Source organism: Hirundo rustica, chromosome W, assembly GCF_015227805.2.
Source record: "Hirundo rustica isolate bHirRus1 chromosome W, bHirRus1.pri.v3, whole genome shotgun sequence".
Lineage (NCBI taxonomy): Eukaryota > Metazoa > Chordata > Aves > Passeriformes > Hirundinidae > Hirundo > Hirundo rustica.
In genome coordinates, this window is record NC_053487.1 from 3,370,783 (window position 1) to 3,393,393 (window position 22,611).

At 48.6% G+C, this 22,611-nt stretch overlaps 1 protein-coding gene and 1 pseudogene across 2 annotated transcripts; one reads left to right on the plus strand and one right to left on the minus strand.

Annotated features, from left to right (window-relative positions):
• LOC131378754 (choline/ethanolaminephosphotransferase 1-like) overlaps positions 1-7,371 on the minus strand; it is a 39,172-nt pseudogene extending 31,801 nt beyond the window's left edge.
• Positions 7,372-8,049: 678 nt separating this feature from the next.
• LOC131378764 (endogenous retrovirus group K member 10 Pro protein-like) lies at positions 8,050-10,265 on the plus strand. 2 transcript variants are annotated; one of them, XM_058423959.1, is made up of 2 exons: positions 8,050-8,583; positions 9,504-10,265. In XM_058423959.1, the coding sequence occupies exons 1-2, from the start codon at positions 8,182-8,184 to the stop codon at positions 9,924-9,926; spliced, it is 825 nt and encodes a 274-aa protein (XP_058279942.1). In that variant the 5' UTR covers positions 8,050-8,181; the 3' UTR covers positions 9,927-10,265. The 2 variants fall into 2 exon arrangements, with proteins under 2 accessions (XP_058279942.1, XP_058279943.1); XM_058423960.1 differs by having other exon boundaries at positions 9,518-10,265.
• Positions 10,266-22,611: the final 12,346 nt, after the last annotated feature.

Genomic DNA, 22,611 nt, shown 5'->3' on the forward strand with positions numbered 1-22,611 from the left:
GCTCTCGATGAGAAACTAAATAAATTAATTTTGAGAGCAGCTTGAAGAGACACTCGTTCTCGATGTCTTTGAGAACTGCCTGCTCTGCCCTGGACACTACCCCCGCCACGTAGGCTGAGTTGGTGACCAAATTAATTGGCTCCGAGAATTTCTCAAAGGCTCTCACAACTGCGGCCAGTTCAGCGACATGGGGCGATCCCTCAACAAACTCCACATCAGCTTCCCAATGCTGAGTTTGGGAATTTCTCCAAGTAGTCACCAACTTGTGGGATGCCCTGGATGTGTCAGTGAACACTGTGAGAGCTTTGAGCATCCTACAACTCCTTTTCTCATGAGGAATGAGGTGGAACTCCTCGTTGAACAATATGTGATACGGGGCGTGGACTGATATTTGTCCACTGTAACTGTCCAGGGCTAACTGGAGGTTGGCATTTCCTTGGAGCAGACACTCAAACATCTCTTTGGTCAGCCTCTTGGGAGGGTTCCTTTCTTCCCCAGAAAGCTTGACCGGGAGGTGAATACACACAAAGTCACAACCAGCCAGCTCACGCAGTCTCAACCTGGTTTTCTGGATCAGCTGAGCTATCAGCTCTTGTGGCCTTGTGATCGTCTTGGGTCTTTGGTGAGAGAGGAAAACCCACTCTATTATTAAGAGTGAATCTCTCTGCCCTTCGATCCATTGAAATATTAAACCATGCAAGTGTGGCAACTTTCCCAGAACAATGAATTGGAAAAGCAGCTCAGGCTGATAACAGTGAGCCTGCCTCTCGGTCAAAGCTTTTTGTGCTTTTTTGATTGCAGTTTTTGCCTCTGGGGTCAGTTCTCTGGGAGAGATCAGCTTTCTCTCCCCCCTCAATAAATTGTTGAGGGGATCTAGGTCCTTGTTGGTGAGACCTAGCCAGGGCCTGACCCAGTTCAAAGACCCACACAGGGAATGGAGATCTGCTAGGGTTTTGGGATCACTCTTGATTTCCAATTTTTGTGGAACAACGGTCTGCACAGTGATCTCCAAGCCCAGGTACTTCCAAGGTGGCACCTGTCACCGAGACACACAAAGCAATCACACGCAGACAAGAGATTTTCGCAGAGGTTCCTCTGATCCAGCTCCCAGCTGAAAGAGCGGAGAGAAGAGAGCCCTTTGTTTATTCTTTTACTTTTATACATTTGTGGGTCTAGCAGAAGATTGGCTTTTTGGGGTTTCCACCCCTCAGCCTCAGTGGCCAGACGAATTGTCAGTTACAATTGTTTTCAGGTTAGAAATATGCAAACAAAGGACAAAGAATGAAAAACAAAGGATTTGTTTATATTACTTCTGTGGGAAAGGTAGAAAAACTGCTCTAATATTCTACAGTAACTAAAAGATCTGACTCCATTTATGAAAATCAAAAGGCTAATAAAAAACTCAGAAAAACCAGGGTAACAGGCACCCTTTGAACTTTGTCTTCCTGCAGTTGGAATCCAGCAGAGGTTAAAACCTTAACCACTAGGTCAAGTGTGTGTTGGAGTATAGTGTCATCGGGGGTACACACAAGCACATCATCCATGTAATGGAGGAGGATGGCTTCCCTTCTTTCAGTGCACACCGGGGACAGCAATGAAGCCACATACCACTGGCAGATGGAGGGACTGCATTTCATGCCCTGAGGCAGTACTTTCCAGTGGTAGTGCTTCATTGGGGCTTCTCGATTAATGGTAGGAACCGAGAATGCAAACTGTGGGGCATCTTCTGGGTGTAGTGGAATTTGGAAGAAACAGTCCTTGATGTCCAGGACAACCGGTTGCCAATTTTGAGGGAGCATTGTTGGGGAAGGCATCCCTGGTTGGAGTGAACCCATGTCCTCAATTACTTTGTTTATTTCTTGGAGGTCATGGAGGAGCCTCCACTTATCCTTCCCCAGCTTCTTTATTACAAAGATCAGGGAATTCCAAGGACTGGTTGTCTCTTCTATGTGACCTTTGGCTAATTGCCAAAGCTCCTCGAGAGCCTTCAGCTTTTCCTTACTGAGTGGCCACTGATTTACCCAGACTGGGGTGTCATCCAGCCATGTTAACTTTTGGGTAGGGCGCTCCACAGTGGCCGCTTCTAAAAATCCTGGGGGATTTTAGGGATAACTAATTTGATCCCCCCACTGGGACATGGTGCCTCTCCCCTACAAGGGAGCCTTATAGTCAATGACAAATGGATGGACACTGGCTAATTTTCCGTCTGGCCCTTCAACTTGCACAATGCTTTATGAGATTTTTGCCAATTGGAACCTTCCTATACCTTGAAGTTTGCCAGCTACGGGTTGCAAGTCCCAATGTGATGGCCACATCTTTTCGGGAATAATTGTAACGTTTGATCCGGTGTCAAGTAAGCCTTCCACATGGAGATGGTCTGTCCCACGGGTTAGGTTGCATCCCATTATGGGTTTGTCCTCTCCAATCACTTCTGCCCAGTAGACATTAGATGTTTTGTCATCTACTGGGACCCTCGCTGGAGTGGGAATAGCCTGGGACATGATTTGCCCCTTAGGCAAATAGAAGGGCAGCTGAGGGCAATACACCAGGAGAATGAGTTTAGGCATGATTCCCTTAATGGTCATGGGAGCAATCTCAATCTCCACGGCTGTGTGTGCTGTGTCCCCAATAACAAAATACTCACTGTTCAGTCCTGTTTGATCTACCGTCAAATCTCGTGATTCCTCTGGCAAGTCCACTTCAATGACTGTCTAGTGGGCAGACCTGAAAAGAAAAGCCTCTGTAGTTAAAAGTTTGAAACGCCCATGAGGCTGCCAAACTTGTTAGACAAACATTCCTCTTTTTTACCTTTCTGCTGCCCTGCACCCAGCTTCCCTTCCTCCCCCTTTTTTGTTAAGAGAGAGTCTTTTCCTACAGTGGAGCCCGCTGCATTTATGTCGTGGCGCAACACAGGCTCACGCTCTGGTCCTAGTTTTTTTGATTGTTGGTTGTTCCACCTTTCTGATTCTTCTGCTGGCTTTGGGGACAGTCTCTGGCGAAGTGTCCAGGCTTTTTATACTGGAAGCAGATGATGTGTTGAAGTTGTCCTGGTGACGTTTGTTGCGGCTTCATTTATGGTGTTACAGCTGCTACAGTCTTTGGGTTGGTTGTTTGGGGCTTTCTCTCTGGTGTGCTGAACAGTTCTGTTTTCTTGGTACATGCTTCAATTATTTGTGGCAGTGTAGGCGAAGGGTTGATAGGCAGTCCTAGGATCACTCTGCGGCAGGCTTCGTTGGCATTCCTCTGAGCCAACTCCTTAATTAATTCTGCCTGTGCCACTGGGCCTTGTACTTGTCTTTCTATTTGTGCTCGAAGCCAGTCGATGAACTGCAAAAAATTTTCTGAGGCACATTGTTTAATATTGACATAGCTACCAGTTATTTCGGTTGTTGGTAATTGGTTAAAAAACTTTTCTGCAACACTACAGATTTTATTTAGAATGAATTTTGATAACACTCGAGCTTGGTCCTCAGGGTTAGCCCACATCTCATATGTAAAAAGCTCAAAAGGTTTAGTTAAGTCTGATAGCCCCAGTGCTGGAGTTGACATTAAAGAGTGTATCAGCTGTTTAAATGTTGCTCTAGTATTTTCAGTCCATACGATAATTCTTTTTACGGCTGCTTTTAATGCTCCATATAGGGATTTTACCAGCAGTCTATAATTTGCTATCCACAAACAACACCAACCTACCATTCCCAGGAAAGCTTGCATGTTTCTTACAGTATGGGGCGCTGGGAGTTGACAGATGGCTTTTTTCTGTTCTTTGCTGAGCTGTCGGTGTCCATGGAAAATCTTAAGCCCCAAGTAAACTACTGCTTCTTTAGCAATCTGTGCTTTGTCTTTAGAAACTTTGTACCCACTCAGTCCCAAGAAGTTTAATAAACTTACGGTAAGTCGCATGCAATCATCTCTAGTTTTGGTTGCAATCAGGGTGTGTAATAGTCTTAATTTAATGAAACTGGGTGGAAATGCCAATTAATGTAGAGGTTTTAGTATTTATTCTTTTTCTGTGGGAGGAAGGGATTAGGAGATAAAAAACCAAACAAAGCAGGTTTAAGCTTAAAAATGAACAAAAATTGTTTTATTAACACACACTAAAAGAATGAAAAAAAAAGCTGAGACTAAAAAAAAAAACTTTAAAGCAGAATGAAACTTTAAAACACTCTTTTCTCCCCTTACAAACTATTTTCTTATTAAACAACATAGAAAGACACAACTTGTGATTTTTAGACAGTTCCACTATTTAGACATAATCACTCTACTTTAGGAGAAGAGTCTCTCTAAGTTTCTCATGAAGATGCTTGCTACAAGACAAAATAGTCCAGTGGCTCTTAAATGGCACACATCTTCTACCGCCCAGAGTTTTTACAGACTGTGATGTTCTATTAGCAAGGCTTCCCAGTGTATCTGGGGTACTATTTATGAACACTTCTTCTAGTCTAAAATCATCTTTGTCTCAAAGGCTGAGACCTCCTTTTAACTCAAGAGCTGGGGCTTTAAAGTTCTCAATTAAATCTCAATTACATCAGTCCTCAATTTTGATTAGAATTAGCATTCTACCCAACAACACTAAGATGCTACAAAGAACAGTCCATTTTTCCATAGTTTACCTTAGAGAAGTCTGGTTAAAAATGTCCACTTCTTCAATCCTATTCCAATATTATTAGTTCTTTCACTTCTAATCTAACTGACTTCATCCGGTGTCTGTTCTATATACCCTCTTTTTTCTTTCTTCTTTCTCTCAAGGAAGAGTTGTGCTTTAAAAGTTCCATGTTGCTAGAAAAGGGTTAAATCCGCCTGGACCTGCAAGGGCTATGTGCAAGCATCGGGCTGCATGAGGCTGAAGGAAAATGCAAAGCTGTGCTGATGGAGGAAGCTGGTAGATGTCCTTTTTTCCACCCCTCGGTCTCATCCAGGGCGGTCTGGCTTGGAGCTGCCACAAAACTGTAAACACGTGGCATTGCTGAGCTGTTCTTTTTTCTCTTCCCGCTGGCAGCCAGGAGAAAAGGGCTCAACCCAGGCCACTCCCATGCAGGCAGGAGCTCTCGGAGGCCCGGGCCGAGCCCAGCCTGGCTGCCCAGAGGGGCAGCAGGGCCTGACCCGGGCCTGCCCACCACCTATGATGTTACTTCATGGCTGATTCCCAAGCAGGGAGAGAGCGATCTGCTGCAGATTGGAGTTTAAAATGTCCTTTCCAAAGTCACATTGACATCCTTATTGGTCAAACAAGCTGCCAATATCTTGGCTAGCTTTCTGATAGGTACCTGTCCTCCCCTCCCCAAAACCACTCCACGGTCCTGGCAGGGAAAAACATTTCACATTGTCTTCTCCAGTCCTTTAATTCCTTTGCTGGCTGATTTCCAAATACTATGGGGCTGTTTTTATGCACAGGAATGCAGAAAAAGGCATCTTTTAGGTATACAACAGTAAACCACCCTAATTCAGCTGTCAGTATGGTCAAAAGAGTGTAGGGATTGGCTACCACTGGGTGTATGTCCTCTGTAATTTTGTTAATTGCTCTTAAATCTTGTACTAACCTACAACTCTTACCAGCTGCTTTCTTAACAGCTAAAATTGGGGTGTTGAATTTGGACTCACATTGCACTAATAAACCATGTTGCAGGAATTTCTCAATTACAGGTGCTAATCCCTGGCAGTTCTCTGATTTCAAAGGGTATTGTTTTTGCCTTACTGGTATGGCTCTTGGTTTGAGTGCAATACTCACTGGTTCTGTTCGTTTGGATCTTCCTGGGATATCACTGGCCCATACCACATTTGTGGATTTACCACATTTCTAACTTCAGCAGGAATTTCATCAAGTTTTTCTTGTATAAATAGTGCAGCAACTTGGACAAATTTAGGTTCAGGAATTACAACTTGCACACTCTTCTCCTTTTCAAATTTAACCTCTGTTTCCAATTTTTCTAGCAAGTCCCTCCCCAGTAATGGTTATGGGGAGTTAGGCATATAAAGGAATTGATGGGTTACCCAGTGCTTCCCTAGCTTAAAGTTTAAAGAGTCTTGGATTACATAACCTAAAAATGTGTATTCTATTTTGTCACCCTGGTTTTTCTGAGTTTTTAAAAGTCTTTTGATTGTTCATAAAAATGGAGTCAGACCTTTTAGCTACTGTACAATATTAGGAGAAGTTTCTACCTTTTTCCCACATATGTAACATAAACGAATCCTTTGTTTTTCATTCTCTGTCCTTTGTTTGCATATTTCTAACCTGAAAACAATTGTAACTGACGGCTGGTCTGGCCAGTTGGCTGAGAGGTGAAAAACTCCAAAAGCCAATCTTCAGCCAGACCCACAAATGTATAAAAAGTAAGAAATAAACAGGCAGAGGGCTCTCCGCCTTGTTCTCGGCCTTGGCGCAGCCTTGTGCTGGCACGGAGGAACTCTCTGCCCTGCGAAATTTCTCGTCTACATGTGATTGCTTTGCGTATCCCAGTCACAAGTGGTGACCATTCGACGTGTGGAAGGACCAGTCTGGTGAGGTTTTCCTTCCCCTTTTCCCTGTTTTGTGCCTGCCATGCAGGACGCTCTGGTATTGGAGCTTTGGGAAGACCTTTTGGAGTGGAAACACGCTGAGGTCTCCCGGGAGGGGCTTCAGAGTCTGTTCGCATGGGGCAGACAGCGTGGGTTCTTTCCCATGCCAAATGCTGTGCTCAGTCGGCAGGTGTGGTTTCTCCTGGGGGAACGATTGATGGATGCCCTTGAAATAGAATATGATGAGGAGATTGCAAGTTTGTTGCTGCAGTGGAAGTTATTTGAGAGGGCTGTGTGGAGGCCGACCCCCCCCAGCTCGCAGGCTGCCAGCCCCATTTCGAAGCAGGACGGGGAGCTGGAGGGGGGTGGGGTCATTATATCAGACCCAGAGGTATTGTCTGAGTCCGAGCTTCAGCGCCTTTGTGAGACGGACTCTCCCCCTCCCTCCCCGGTCCCTGCGCCGGGTGGTTTTTCCCCCTCGGGCTCTGGCACTGATCTCGGGCAGCGGGGGGGCGGGACCCCACCGGGGCCGGTCCCGCCTGTCCCCGCTCCGCAGAGCCACCGGAGTGGGGCAGGGCGGGGCCGCCTCCTCTCCATGCCTTTCCATCGTTGGGGGGGGGGGGGGGGTGGCCAGGGGGGACGGCCCCCACTGTCATTTGACCGAGATTCGGTCACTGTGCATTGTCCGTGATGCCGCACGACCATCATGTATCCAATGGAGTCGGGTGGAGAGGCGCTTCCCGCCCTACCACCCGGGCCGGGCCCGGAGGCGGCTGCGTTGGCCGCTTCTGCCCCCGCATCGCCTGTTGTGGCAGCGCGGAGCGGGGATGCTGCCGGAGGCAAGGTCCTGGTCAGTCCTTCGATGGACGCCGCCCCCATGGGCGGGCTGACAGCTCCCCCCCGCTCGGGGGTGGCAGTGCCTGCAGGCCTCCGCCCCGCCGCAGGGGCCCTTCTCGGGGGGGGCCCGGACACTCCGCTTCCTGCGCCAGCTTCCTGGGCTGCGGCTGGGAGCGGCGCGACCCCGGCAGTGGCGGAGGTGCGGTCGCCGTCTCCGCCTGAACGCAGCCCAAGCTCCCCAGCTGCGCCGGGATGTGTGCCTGCCACGAAGCCATCTGACCGGTCTCCGGTGGCCGGTGCCGCGGCGCTGCTGGCGGGCTCCAGCCCTGCTGAGGATGCGGCAGGCCAGGCACCAGCAGCTGGTCCAGCCCCGCCTCCGCTTCCCGCTGCAAGCGCTACGGCAGAGGCGGGAGCCGAGGTGTTTAAGTTCAGCGCGAACGGGGACACCGCCGGAATGCGGCCGGTCTTTGACAAGAGTAAGGGGCCCCGCGCTGTTGGCTCTTCCTCCTCAGCCTGGACGCTCCCCCCCGTCAGGTGACCGTACGCCCGAGAGACCGCGGGCAGTTCTGGGGGGAAGTGAAAGCTAAGGCTGAAGGACTGAGTGATGGTGCTTATGCTGGTGCTGGATATGCAGTGTCTGGTGTTCAGCCAGTCCCCAGCCGAGTGCCTGACTCTGACCCTGTGGGGCCCACAGGGCAGGATAAGGCAGGTGCTGCTGCTTCATCTGAGGGTCTTCAGGCCTTCCCTGTCCTTCAGGGTGCTACTCATAACACCTATCAACCCTTGGCTTGGCAGGCCTTGACAGAACTGCGTGATGCAGTCGGGAAAAATGGTCTGAGCTCAGCTGAGGTGATGCAGATTCTCCGTTCTTTTAATGCCAGTCTTTTGACACCCTTTGATATTCGGAGCTTGGCTCGGGCCCTTTTCCCACTGGTTGAATATGACTTCTTTGAGCATAAATGGACTCAGTTGGCAGTCAGAGCGGTGGAACAGAATGTGACACTGGGTCCAGGTGATCCTAGGTGTATGGTTAATACCGATATGCTAATGGGAACAGGCAATTATACCAGGGCTGATGGGCAGGCTGGTTATGAGCCCTTGGTCCAGGAGCAGTGCCAGCAGACAGGCAAGGCAGCCCTGGTTCAGACCATACAGCTGGCTACTCCACAGCAGTCCTTTGCAACTATCGTCCAGGGAGTTGATGAGCCCTTCCTGTGCTTTGCAGGACGGCTGACTGCTGCAAATGAGAAGCAGGTGAGTGATCCTGCGGCAAGGAAGCTCATGCTTCAGTCCCTTGCTCGAAGCAACTGCAATGCTGTTTGCAAGAGGATAATTGAGGCGCTTCCTGGGGAACCATCCATGTCGGACATGGTTGGGGCCTGTGCAAGGGTAACCCCTTCCAGCCAACAGATGGTTGCCGTAGCTACGGCTGTACAGCCAGCCATGACTATGGTTGTCCAACTGACGGTGGCTACGGCTGTCCAACAAGCCGTGCCTACAGCTGTGCAGCCAGCTGTGGCTACGGTTGTCCAACCAACGGTGTCTACAGCGGTCCAGCCGGCCATGCCTGCGGCCGTGCAACTGGCTGTGGCTGCTGCTGTGCAGTCTGCTTGGGTCGTTCCCCAGGGGGTGCACCGGCAGCAGTGGGGTGCTCAGACCAGGAAGAAACAGGGCAGAAAGGCACAGAAGCCTACGGCTGTCTTGTTTCATTGTGCACGATGTGGAGGGCCGAATCACGCTGCAGATGCGTGTAAGGCAACGGTGCACGTGAATGGTCATTCGCTGGTCAGTTCGGGAAACGCAACGTGGAGCGCCAAGGCGAGACGCGTGCCGACACAAATGTCTCTGCCTCAGCCCCAACCAATGGAGATCTGCTCAGCAGGTTTGCAGCCAGTGCCCGTGGTTCAGCAGGTGTTGATGTCTGCACAGCCGAGTCTGTCGTGATTGATTCGGAAAAAATACACAAGGTTCCCCTGGATGCCTTTGGTCCCTTGGGTGATGGCATGAGTGCCTTCCTGATGGGGAGGTCCAGTGCCACCATTCAGGGTATCATGGTGCACCTGGGACTGATTGATGCGGATTTTTCGGGACAGATTCATGCAATGGTCTCCACACCCACCCCCCCTCTGACTATCCCAAAAGGCACACGAATTGCTCAACTTGTTCCTTTTAAGTCTTCTGTTTCCAGAACCAAGGACCGGTCGCGAGGAGACGGTGGCTTCAGCTCTACTGGGCCGCCTCAGGTGTGCTGGATTGCTGTCCTGACCAAAGACCGTCCTGAGAGGCTGTGTACCGTGTCCATGGTTGGTGCCACGCCGTCGGAGATTCACTCTCGTGGCCTCCGAGATACCGGGGCCGACGTGAGCATTCGCTTCCTGGCTGCTTGGCCCCCGCAGTGGCCTTTGACCCTGGCAAAGGCATCGATCTCGGGCTTAGGAGGAACGAAGCAATGCTACGTGAGCCAGAATCCCGTGGCCATCACGAACCTGGAGGGACAGACAGCCATAATTTGGCCTCATGTTACTGAGGTTCCTCAGAACCTCTGGGGGAGGGATGTTTTGGCTGCATGGGGGGTGAGATTGGGAATGGATTTTTGATTGGGGCCACTGTGATGAAGGGCACAGAGTGTCCCACGCCTCCTTTACGGTGGCTGGTGGACAGACCCATCTGGGAGAACCAGATCATCTCTCGTTGCAGGCTTCGGACGGTGAGCAACAGCCTCGAGCGAAGGTACGGGTCCGAAATTTAGTCACCAAGCAATTGAAAGGATCCTATGACCTAATCGCTATGGGGCATGGGTATGCGTGTGTGTCCATGGACACTGGGACACGCTGGCTATCTTCAAAGTGTGTCCGTCCTGACCTGCGACCACAGAGGCAGAATTCGGCCAACAGGCAAGGTGGAAGCCGTGATCAACTTGAAAGTCACCAAGTGGATGAATCTTCGAGTGATCACTCTGATGATTCCTCCACAGACAGTGATTGAATTTGTATATGTTCCCTTTGTAAATTTGTTCATTTTTCTTTTTCTGTTTTTCTTTTTCTGTAAAGTTAAAAGGGTGAGATGTCACCCTGGTTTTTCTGAGTTTTTAAAAGCCTTTTGATTGTTCATAAAAATGGAGTCAGACCTTTTAGCTACTGCACAATATTAGGAGAAGTTTCTACCTTTTTCCCACATATGTAACATAAACAAATCCTTTGTTTTTCATTCTCTGTCCTTTGTTTGCATATTTCTAGCCTGAAAAGAATTGTAACTGACGGCTGGTCTGGCCAGTTGGCTGAGAGGTGAAAAACTCCAAAAGCCAATCTTCAGCCAGACCCACAAATGTATAAAAAGTAAGAAATAAACAGGCAGAGGGCTCTCCGCCTTGTTCTCGGCCTTGGTGCAGCCTTGTGCTGGCACGGAGGAACTTTCTGCCCTGCGAAATTTCTCGTCTACGTGTGATTGCTTTGCGTATCCCCGTCACACTATTTCATCTGTTGAAAGCTGGTTTTTGGGAGATGTTTTATCCTTCTCTTGTAACTCCAGGGGGGAGGAGGGCAGATGCCTTCTGATAATGGCCCAGATGTTAATACCCAGCGAGGCAGTGTTTCTTATCTCTTTTACCACCCCTCCATCCTCCAGGGGGACATCTTCTGATAATGGGCCATTAGGGCCCACCAATGACATGACATATTCCATCATCCCATTGTGAGATGATCCACCCAGTGGAGGAGGAGCCAACTCTTCCTAGCTAGATAAAAACTGGGACTGAAGGACACAAGGTATCCTGTTTTTCCACTGGATTCCCAGAGGAAGACCGGACCCATCTCGTCACCACTAGACTTTCTACAGGACCATCTCTACTCCACAGAACCACATCTGTTACTCCAGGAGGACTTATTTGGACTGCTTTCCAACACCCTGACCAACAAGGTGCCAGGTCATATCCCTGACTCTGTCAGGGTTTTTCCAGGATTTTTGTTTGCTTCCTTGCTTGTTTTTTTGTACTACTACATTTGTATTTTCCTTTTTTTTTTTAATATTCCTAGTAGAGAACTGTCACTCCTATTCCCATATCTTTGCCTGAAAGCCCCTAATTGCAAAATTATAATAAATTGGTGGGAAAGGAGTTTACATTCTCCATTCCAAGGGGGGCTCTAGCTTTCCCTGGCAGACAACTGTCTTTCAAAACCAAGACAATCTCAAAGCTCGCTTTCATTTCTATTTCACTTGTAGGTTTCATACCCTTAGAATCTTTTGTCAAGCAATCATATTTTTAAGGCTTTCCTTTTTCATCCTCTCCATCACTGTGCCAGGGTTAAAAAGATGAACGGAACTTGCAGCTTCAGTCTTTAGAGATGTTTATTCAGTTTCTTATCTCAATGTCTGCACGCAGCCAGCACCTGGCTTAACGCGCTGGAAAACACAGCTGGCAAGAACCCCAGCCAGAGAATTCCAAGGTCTTTTAAAGGTTTCTAGTCCCATTAACTCTTAAAACATACTATATTTTCAGTTTTGTGCCAATAATCACTACCTATTCTAAACATGCAATTTCTGCATCAAACCCATTCTACCAATGTCTCTGTGCCACCCTCACAGCAGAAAATGGAGTAGAAGAAGAAGATGAGGCACCGCCAAAAGTCCTCCATCTTGTTCTCATCTATCTCTATACTAAAAACCCAAAACTACAAACTTTCACCCTGTGACAAACTAAACTACTATTTATTTCAAAACTTCATTGTTTTTAATTCATCTCTAAGTGTTGGAAGTTTTTCCCATGGACTGAGGTCAAAGGCAATGCTTTCCTGGGGTCACAGCCAGGGTCTTGGACCCCCCCAGGGCAGCTAGAGGGATTTTCCACGTGCCCTGGACTCCAACAGGGATCCTTTTTCCCTCTTCCAGTTTCTTCTGGTTCCTCTCTTTGCCAATACTCTCCAAAGTTGCTCGCCCTTCCTCATCCTCCTGTGACCCTTCTGGCACTTCTGCACCATTCTGGGTGCACTTTGCATCCTGTGTGATCACCCTTCACACAAAGCTGCCTGCAATACAGTTGTCAACACACCAAACTTCCCAGCAAGCTCCCCTTGGGACAGCACAGGGCCAAGGTGACACTGTGTCATGGCTGTGGTGGCAGGTGCCAAGGGAAGGTGCCCAAATGGCACAGTGTCACCCTGGTTTTTCTGAGTTTTTTAAAGCCTTCTGATTGTTCATAAGATGGAGTCAGTCTCTTTAGCTTCTGTACAATATTAGGAGCAGGTTTTGCCTTTTTTCTCACACATGTAACATAAACAAATCCTTTGTTTTTCATTCCCTGTCCTTTGTTTGCATATTTCTAACCTGAAAACAATTGTAACTGACAGTTGGTCTGGCCATTTGGCTGGGAGGTGATAACTCCAGAAGCCAATCCACAACCAGACCCACAAATGTATAAAAAGTAAGAAATAAACAGGCAGAGAGGCGCTCAGCCTCGGTTCGGCCTTGGGCTCTCTCGGAGGAACATCTCTGCCCTGCAAATCTCTGGTCTCCGTGTGGTTGCTTTGCGTGTCGCAATCACAGCACAGTGTTTTAACAGTGGTTTGCAGCACTGGGCAGGAGCAGTTCTCACAAAGAGAACCAGAAATCATGATTTACATCAATGGCTGGTCAGACAAGTTGGCAAAAATAAATGCTCCTACATGGTGCTCAAGGTACTTAGCTTTTCCTAATTCCCTGCCTCTCTCAGACCAGCACAGGCTTGGTGCTCAGGATTTTCAATCAAAGGGACTTAACCTGTTTTATCTGACCAGTGATGTCATTCACAGTTCCATATAGTTGCATTTTCTGGTCATCTTGGTCTCTTCTACTCTCACCGAAGTTTGTATCCCTGGGGAGCAAGGTCACACAGAGAAGCATCTCCAAGCCCCAGGATGCCATGCAGTGTGGTGGTGTGTTTCCCTTTACACATATTTTTGAAAACCCTTTTGAATTGTTTGTTCCTATTTCCCCCCTCAGGTGGATGGTTTTACCCAAAGTTTTCTCCTCCCTTGCCTGGTTGTCATTCACTCCCTAGACCTGCCTTTTACTCCATCTACATAAATGTCTGTGATGGCGGCACGCAAAGCAATAACACGGAGACAAGAGGTCTGCGGTGCAGAGTTGCTCTCCAAGAGGGAGCAGCCTGTTTATTCTTTAATTTTTCTACATTTGTGGGTCTGGTTGTGGATTGGCTTCTGGGGTTACTACCCCTTCACCCCACTGGCCAGACCAGCTGTCAACCAATATTATTTTCAGTCTAGAAATATGTAAACAAAGGACAGGGAACAAAAACAAAATGTTTGTTTATGTTCCCATGTGTGAGAAAAGCGAAAACTGCTCCTAATATTGTGCAGAAACTAAAGAAACTGACTCCATCTTATGAACAAGTAGAAGGCATTAAAAAAACTCAGAAAAACCAGGGTGACATCTCACCCTTTTACCTTTACAAAAAAGAAAAACAGAAAAAGAAAAATGAACAAATTTACAAAAGGAACATATACAAATTCAATCACTGTCTGTGGAGGAATCATCAGAGCAATCACTCACATCATCAGCATCTGAGTCATCACTCGAGGATTCATCCACTTGCCGACCTTCAAGTTGATCATGTCTTCCACCGCACCTGTTGGCCAAATTCTGCCTCTGCGGTTGCAGGTCAGGACGGACACACTTTGAAGGTAGCCAGCGTGTCCCAGTATCTGTGGACACGCACGCATACCCACGCCCCATAGTGATAAAATCATAGGGTCCTTCCAATTTCTAGGTGACTAAATTTTGGACCTGAACCTTCCCTCGAGGCTGATGCACAACGAGTGGTGATGGTTCAAAATGACAGGATTATTTGAGTTCTGCGGCACCATAAGGTGATTGATAGTATACAAAGCCTTTGCCAACCGACTGTGTGGGGTTTCACCCTGCATTCCCCATTTTTGTTTTTGAAGAACACACTTGAGTGTACCTTGAGCGCGTTCTACAATCGCCTGTCCCGTCGGAGAATGAGGGATGCCAAACTTGTGTGATACACCCCACGACTGTAGGAACTGCCGTACCTTCTGTGAGGCATAAGCAGGACCATTGTCGGTTTTCACAGCAGAAGGTATGCCAAGAACAGCAAAGGCCTGCCTCCAGTGGGCAATGACATCTCAGGCCTTCTCTCCAGTGTGAGCCGAAACCTACATCGCAGAGAAGAACGTGTCCACCGTGACATGCACATACTTGAGCCGGCCAAACTTGGCGACCTGGGTGACATTGGTCTGCCAAAGCTCCAAGGCTTTAAGGCCCCTGGGGTTAACCCCTGCCGGCAATGGCGCACCAAGGGCGTGGCAGTCGTTGCATGATTTGACAATCTCATGAGCCTCAGTGGCCATCTGTTGGAACTGCTTCTGCAGCGTATGCACATTTTGGTGGAAAAACCCATGCAATGCCTTGGCCTGCGCAAGCAAGTCAGGCTGAGGGGCTACCCAAGCTAGGTTAGCCAACTTGTCAGCCCTTGTGTTACCTTCTGCTACAAATCCTGGCAAGTTAGTGTGACTCTGTAAATGCAGAACGTAGTATAGATGAACTCTGGCCTAAATTGCACCCCACAGGGCCTTCAGTAAATTAAAAAAGGCAGGGTTACTGACCTCCTTCAAAAATGAACAACCTAATCACTGTGCGATGTCAGCAATGTAGGCGGAATCTGTGATCAAATGGAAAGGTTCCTAGTAAAATGTCTCAAATGCCTTGACAGCAGCCCTTAGTTCAACCAGTTGGGCTGACTCATCTTCATGGCTTTCCCAAACCTGCTACTCAGATCCATCCTAGGAGGTAACAGTGGCTTTTCCTGTCTTGCCCGAACTGTCAGGGAAGACAGTGGGTCCTTGCACTGGCTCTTGGCTATTTTTGGGTCATAGAGAAAATTGAGTATTTTTTGCCACTTACAATAACTTGTGGCTAGGCAGATGATAAGTGATCTGCCCTGAAAAGCCCTCAAGAGCACGTTGCAGCACAACATTGTTCGCATAGCTCCAATCAAATTCCTCCCTCTGAAAGGGGAGTATGATCTTTGAGGGATCTGCACCCATCAATTGCAAACAAGTTTATCAAGCGCACATTGAATTCAAACAGCGTCGTCGCCGTCTTATGTGGCTGATGAGGCAGGAAGACCAATTCTGTGCCTTTCTGCCCTGTTTCTCCCTGGCCCAAGCCCCCCTTGCTGCCATTGCTGCTTATGCTGGTACTGGACCTGCTGTGTCTGATGTTCAGCTGGTTCCCAGTTGAGTGCCTGCCTCTGACCCTGTGGGGTCCACAGGGCAGGATAGGGGAGGTGCTGCTGCTTCATCTGAGGGTCTTCAGGCCTTCCCTGTCCTTCAGGGTGCTACTCATAACACCTATCAACCCTTGGCTTGGCAGGCTTTGACAGAACTGCGTGATGCAGTTGGGAAATATGGTTTGGGCTCAGCCGAGGTGATGCAGGTTCTCCGTTCTTTTAATGCCAGTCTTTTGACGCCCTTTGACATTCGGAGCTTGGCTCGGGCCCTTTTCCCACTGGTTGAATATGACTTCTTTGAGAATAAATGGACTCAGTTGGCAGTCAGAGCGGTGGAACGGAATACGACACTGGGTCCAGGAGATCCTAGGTGTATGGCTAATATTGATATGCTAATGGGAACAGGCAATTATACCAGGGCCGAAGGGTAGGCTGGTTATGAGCCCTTGGTCCAGGAGCAGTGCCAGCAGACAGGCATGGCAGCCCTGGTTCAGACTTTACAGCTGGCTACTCCACAGCAGCCCTTTGCGACTATTGACCAGGGAATTGATGAGCCCTTCATGTGCTTTGCAGGGAGTTTAACTGCTGCGGTTGAGAAGCAGGTGAGTGATCCGGCAGCAAGGAAGCTCATGATTCAGTCCGTTGCTCAGGGCAACTGTAATGCTGCTTGCAAGAGGATAATTGAGGCGCTTCCCGGGGAACCATCCATGTCGGACATGGTTGGGGCCTGTGCAAAGATATCCCCTTCCAGCCAACAGGTGGTTGCCGTGCATACAGCTGTGCAGCCAGCTGTGGCTACGATTGTCCAACTGACAGTGGCTACAGCGGTCCAGCCGGCCGTGCCTGCGGCCGTGCAACCGGCTGTGGCTGCTGCTGTGCAGCCTGCTTGGGTTGTTCACCAAGGGGTGCAACAGCAGCAGTGGGGTGCTAGGGCCAGGAAGAAACAGAGCAGTAAGGCACAGAAGCCTATGGCTGTCTTGTTTTATTGTGCACGATGCGGAAGGCCGAATCATGCTGCGAATGTGTGTAAGGCGACAGTGCATGTGAATGGTCAGCCGTTGGGCAGTTCGGGAAACGCGACGCAGAGCGCGAAGGCGAGACGCGTGCAGACACAAATGTCTCTGCCTCAGCCCCAACCAATGGAGATCTGCTCAGCAGGCTTGCAGCCAGTGCCCGTGGTTCAGCAGGTGTTGATGTCTGCACAGCCGAGTCTGTCATGATTGATTCGGAAAAAATACACAAGGTTCCCCTGGATGCCTTTGGTCCCTTGGGTGATGGCATGAGTGCCTTCCTGATGGGGAGGTCCAGTGCCACCATTCAGGGCATCATAGTGCACCTGGGACTGATTGATGCGGATTTTTCGGGACAGATTCATGCAATGGTCTCCACACCCACCCCCCCTCTGACTATCCCAAAAGGCACACGAATTGCTCAACTTGTTCCTTTTAAGTCTTCTGTTTCCAGGACCGAGGACCGGTCACGGGGAGACGGTGGCTTCGGCTCTACAGGGCCACCTCAAGTGCGCTGGACTGCTGTCCTGACCAAAGACCGTCCTGAGACGCTGTGTACCGTGTCCATGGTTGGTGCCACTCCATCGGAGATTCACCTTCGTGGCCTCCTAGATATGGGGGCTGACGTGAGTATTCTCTCCCTGGCTGCTTGGCCCCCGCAGTGGCCTTTGACCCTGGCAAAGACATCGATCTCGGGCTTAGGAGGAACGAAGCAATGCTACGTGAGCCAGAATCCCGTGGCCATCACGAACCCGGAGGGACAGACAGCCATAATTTGGCCTCATGTTACTGAGATTCCTCAGAACCTCTGGGGGAGGGATGTTTTGGCCGCATGGGGGGTGCGACTGGGGATGGATTTTTGATTGGGGCCATTGTGATGAAGGGCACAGAGTGTCCCACGCCTCCTTTACGGTGGCTGGTGGACAGACCCATCTGGGAGAACCAGTGGCCCCTCCCTCATGACAAGCTAGTCGCCCTTCATGAACTTGTACAGGAGCAGTTGGATCAGGGGCATTTGGAACCATCTACCAGTCCCTGGAATACTCCTGTCTTTTGTATCAAAAAGAAGTCTGGGAAATGGAGGTTGCTACAAGACCTCCGAAAGATCAATGCCGTGATGGAAGGCATGGGGACATTGCAGGCTGGTATGCCATCGCCTACCATGCTTCCTGCGGACTGGCCGGTCCTCATCGTGGATCTGAAGGATTGTTTTTTTACGATCCCTCTGCATCCCGATGACAGACCAAAATTTGCCTTCACGGTGCCAACAATAAATAATGCCGAGCCCGCACAGCGGTATCAATGGAGAGTTTTGCCTCAAGGAATGCGGAATTCACCAATGTTATGCCAATGGTATGTAGCCCGTGCCTTGTCTGGAGTTCGCAAGTGGTTTCCTGATGCTCACGTCTATCATTATATGAACGACATTTTGGTGGCTACGCCCACTCAGGAAGAGCTGCTGAGGCTACAGCCTCAGTTGTTGAATGCTCTGCATTCACATGGACTGCAGGTGGCTCCAGAAAAGGTACAACAACAACCTCCCTGGAAATATTTGGGAGTCAAAATTCTGGAACGGACAATCCGTCACCAGGAGGTGCAATTTGTGCAATCGGTGAAGACACTGAATGATGCTCAGAAGCTGGTAGGTGTTATCACTTGGTTACGTCCTTACTTGGGACTGACCACAGCACAACTGTCTCCCTTGTTTGAATTGTTGAAAGGGGACACTGATTTAAAGTCACCTCGTGAATTGACCCCTGAGGCACGAAAAGTGCTGGAGCAGGTTCAGCAAGCTGTTTCGGCTTGCCAGGTGTACCGCATTGAACCTTCCATTAATGTCACTGTGTTCATCACCACTCCTGATTTACATCCTACTGGTATCATAGGCCAATGGAATGATGATTGGACTGATCCTCTGCACGTCTTGGAATGGGTCTTCCTGCCTCATCAGCCGCATAAGACGGCGACAGCACTGTTTGAATTGATTGCGCGCTTGATAATCAAGTGCCGGCAATGCTGTTTGCAATTGATGGGTGCAGATCCCTCAAAGATCATACTCCCGGTTCAGAGGGAGGAATTTGATTGGAGCTATGCGAACAATGTTTCACTGCAAAGTGCTCTCAAGGGTTTTTCAGGGCAGATCACTTATCATCTGCCTAGCCACAAGTTATTGCAAGTGGCCAAAAATACTCAATTTTCTCTACGACCCAAAAATAGCCAAGAGCCAGTGCAAGGTCCCACCGTCTTCACTGACGGTTCGGGCAAAACAGGAAAAGCCATTGTTACCTGGCAGGATGGATCTGAGTGGCAGGTTTTGGAAGGCCATGAGGATGGGTCAGCCCAACTGGTTGAACTAAAGGCTGCTGTCATGGCATTTGAGAAATTTTTCCAGGAACCTTTCAATTTGATCACGGACTCCGCCTATGTTGCCGACATCGCACAGCGATTGGGTTGTTCAGTTTTGAAGGAGGTCAGTAACCCTGCCTTGTTTGATTTCCTGAAAGCCCTGTGGTGTGCAATTCAGGCCAGAGTTCATCCATACTAAGTTCTGCATGTACAGAGTCACACTAACTTGCCAGGATTTGTAGCAGAAGGTAACACAAGGGCTGACAAGTTGGCTAACCCAGCGTGAGTAGCACCTCAGCCTGACATGCTCGTGCAGGCCAAGGCATCGCATGGGTTTTTCCACCAAAATGCGCATACGCTGCAGAAGCAGTTCCAACTGACGGCCACTGAGGCTCGTGAGATTGTCGAGTCGTGTGATGACTGTCGCGTCCTTGGTGCGCCATTGCCGGCAGGGGTTAACCCCAGAGGCCTAAAAGCCTTGGAGCTTTGGCAGACCAATGTCACCCAGGTCGCCAAGTTTGGCCGGCTCAAGTATGTGCATGTCACGGTGGACACGTTCTCCTCTGTGATGTGGGCTTCTGCTCACACAGGAGAGAAAGCCCGTGATGTCATTGCCCACTGGAGGCAGGCCTTTGCTGTTCTTGGCATACCTTCTGCTGTGAAAACTGACAGTGGTCCTGCTTATGCCTCGCAGCAGGTACGGCAGTTCCTACTGTCATGGGGTGTGTCATAACTTTGGCATCCCTCATTCTCCGACGGGACAGGCGATTGTAGAACGCAATCACGGTACACTCAAGCGTGTTCTTCAGAAGCAGAAATGGGGAATGCAGGGTGAAACCCCACACAGTCGGTTGGCAAAAGCTTTGTATACCATCAATCACCTTACGGTGCCGCAGAACTCAAATAATCCTGTCATTTTGAACCATCATCTCTCGTTGCAGGCTTCGGACGGTGAGCAACAGCCTCGAGCGAAGGTACGGGTCCGAAATTTAGTCACCAAGTGTCGGGGGCTCCTTTTTAGGAGCTTAAATTCCCCGGCATTCAGGTGGTTTTAGAGTTCTGGCCCTCTGCAAAGCTCTGTGCCAAACGCAGGAAAAGACGGAGTCTTCAAGTTTACATGCTTCGTTTATTAGTTCTTATCTTACAATTTTCTCAGTGTCCAAAAGATGTTTGCCGCGGCTTGGACATCTGGTGACTCCTCCTGTCTCTGGGCTGTCCTTATCTTTTATACTAATTGCTATGTATTCTTTATTTACTATTTATTACCAATGTCTATCACTATTACTAAAAAGGTCATCTTTACTCTGACCCAATCCTCACTAACTACTTTGTGCCAACGTCACTGCAGAAATGGAGTGAGGGAACAAGAAGGAAGGAGAAAGGGACAACGCCCTAAATTCTCCATCTTGCCCCATTCACTTCAATGCCAAGAATCCCAAACTCACTGTTTTTTCACCCTGTGATATACTAAACTACTATTTTTACACTCTTGTGGCCTGCAATGCTTCCTGCAGTGCAAGAAGCCTCTCCCATGGACTGAAATCAAATCTAGTGTCTCTCTGAGCTCTGGGCTCTGGGCTGGGGTCCCAGACCCCCCTGCCCAGGTGCCTGACCCTCCAGGGCAACCAAAGGAATGGCCTGGACTCCAACAACCAAGCAATGGGAAGGACCCTATGACCTAATCGCTATGGGGCGAGGGTATGCGTGTGTGTCCACGGACACTGGGACACGCTGGCTACCTTCAAAGTGTGTCCGTCCTGACCTGCGACCACAGAGGCAGAATTCAGCTGACAGGCAAGGTGGTAGCCGTGATCAACTTGAAAGCCACCAAGTGGATGAATCCTCGAGTGATCACTCTGATGATTCCTCCACAGACAGTGATTGAACTTGTATATATTCCCTTTGTAAATTTGTTCATTTTTCTTTTTCTGTTTTTTCTTTTTTTAAAGTTAAAAGGGTGAGATGTTACCCTGGTTTTTCTGAGTTTCTTTATTAGCCTTTTGATTTTCATAAATGGAGTCAGATCTTTTAGTTACTGTAGAATATTAGAGCAGTTCTTCTACCTTTCCCACAGAAGTAATATAAACAAATCCTTTGTTTTTCATTCTCTGTCTTTTGTTTGCATATTTCTAACCTGAAAACAATTGTAACTGACAATTCGTCTGGCCACTGAGGCTGAGGGGTGGAAACCCCAAAAAGCCAATCTTCTGCTAGACCCACAAATGTATAAAAAGTAAAAGAATAAACAAAGGGGTCTCTTCTCTCCGCTCTTTCAGCTGGGAGCTGGATCAGAGGAACCTCTGCGAAAATCTCTTGTCTGCGTGTGATTTCTTTGTGTGTCTCGGTGACACTTTGCCTGTTTAATAAACAGGTTTTTTCCACTTCTCTCTGAGGAAGTCTTTTCCCGAACCAGTTGGTGTGATCGGGATATGCAAAGCAATCACATGGAGTCAAGCGATTTTCGCAGGGCAGAGGGTTCCTCCGAGAGAGCTCAAGGCTGAGACAAGGCGGAGAACAAGGCGGAGAGCCTCTGCCTGTTTATTTCTTACTTTTTATACATTTGTGGGTCTGGCTGAAGATTGGCTTCTGGAGTTTTTACCCCTTAGCCGAATGGCCAGACTAACCGTCAGTTACAATTGTTTTCAGGTTAGAAATATGCAAACAAAGGACAGAGAATGAAAAACAAAGGATTTGTTTATGTTACATGTGTGAGAAAAAGTGAAAACTGCTCCTAATATTGTACAGTAGCTAAAAGGTCTGACTCCATTTTATGAACAATCAAAAGGCTTTAAAAAACTCAGAAAAAACAGGGTGACAGGGGAGGGGAGGGGGGCCCCATGGGAGGGTTTCTCCCAAATCTGCCTGAAACCAGAACAAAATCCTGGCACCCAGACGTGGGGCTCGAGAGAGTGGAAAAACCCTGATTGGTATTTAGCAGTCAGTAACTATGCTTCTTGAATTCATGTCTCTTGGGGGGGGGCCTTGATGTGTTTTGGACCCTTAGGCTTCTTTGAGGTCTTAATACCTTTGTAGTCTTTATGTTTATTTTCATATCCAGAGATATCCCCAATATTGTCACTAATACACAGCTTTTACAGTAGAGGGACACGGATTAGAGTAGCTATTGGCCTTGGTTTAATGATAATAATTTGTAGGAAGTTTATAAAAGTGCTGAGATCTTTTCCTACTATGTATGGGTCATGGTTATGGTTACGGTTATGGTTACTCACCCTGTTTGTGGGAGGAGGAGCAGAGGATGAAGCATTGCAGTCTTTTGTTTCCTTCTTCTCCTCTGAACCAGTTAAATCATTGTTGGAGAATGTTGAGTTCCCCCTGAGTGTTAAAGAGACCATCTTTCTGGTATGTCATCTGGTAAGCCTCCTCTATAGTGTCTGCAGCTTCTCTAGAATATGGGCTGAGATTTCTAGAGGGGCTGATAAAACTCCTGACCCAGGCAGAGGAAATCCTGAGTGGTGTGGAGAATGGGAGGATATGGGCCAACTCCTCAAGGAATTCTCTGACCCTGTAGTCTGGGATTTTCCACAGGAACAAATTCAGAATCCAGTGGAGCTGGGGAAATACATGAAAGAGAGGTACCATGATGGCTCTAAGGGGGAAAAGATGGCTGCAGTAAGCTGGGCCCTGGCATATGCTTATTGCACACTGCTAGAGACTGTAGGG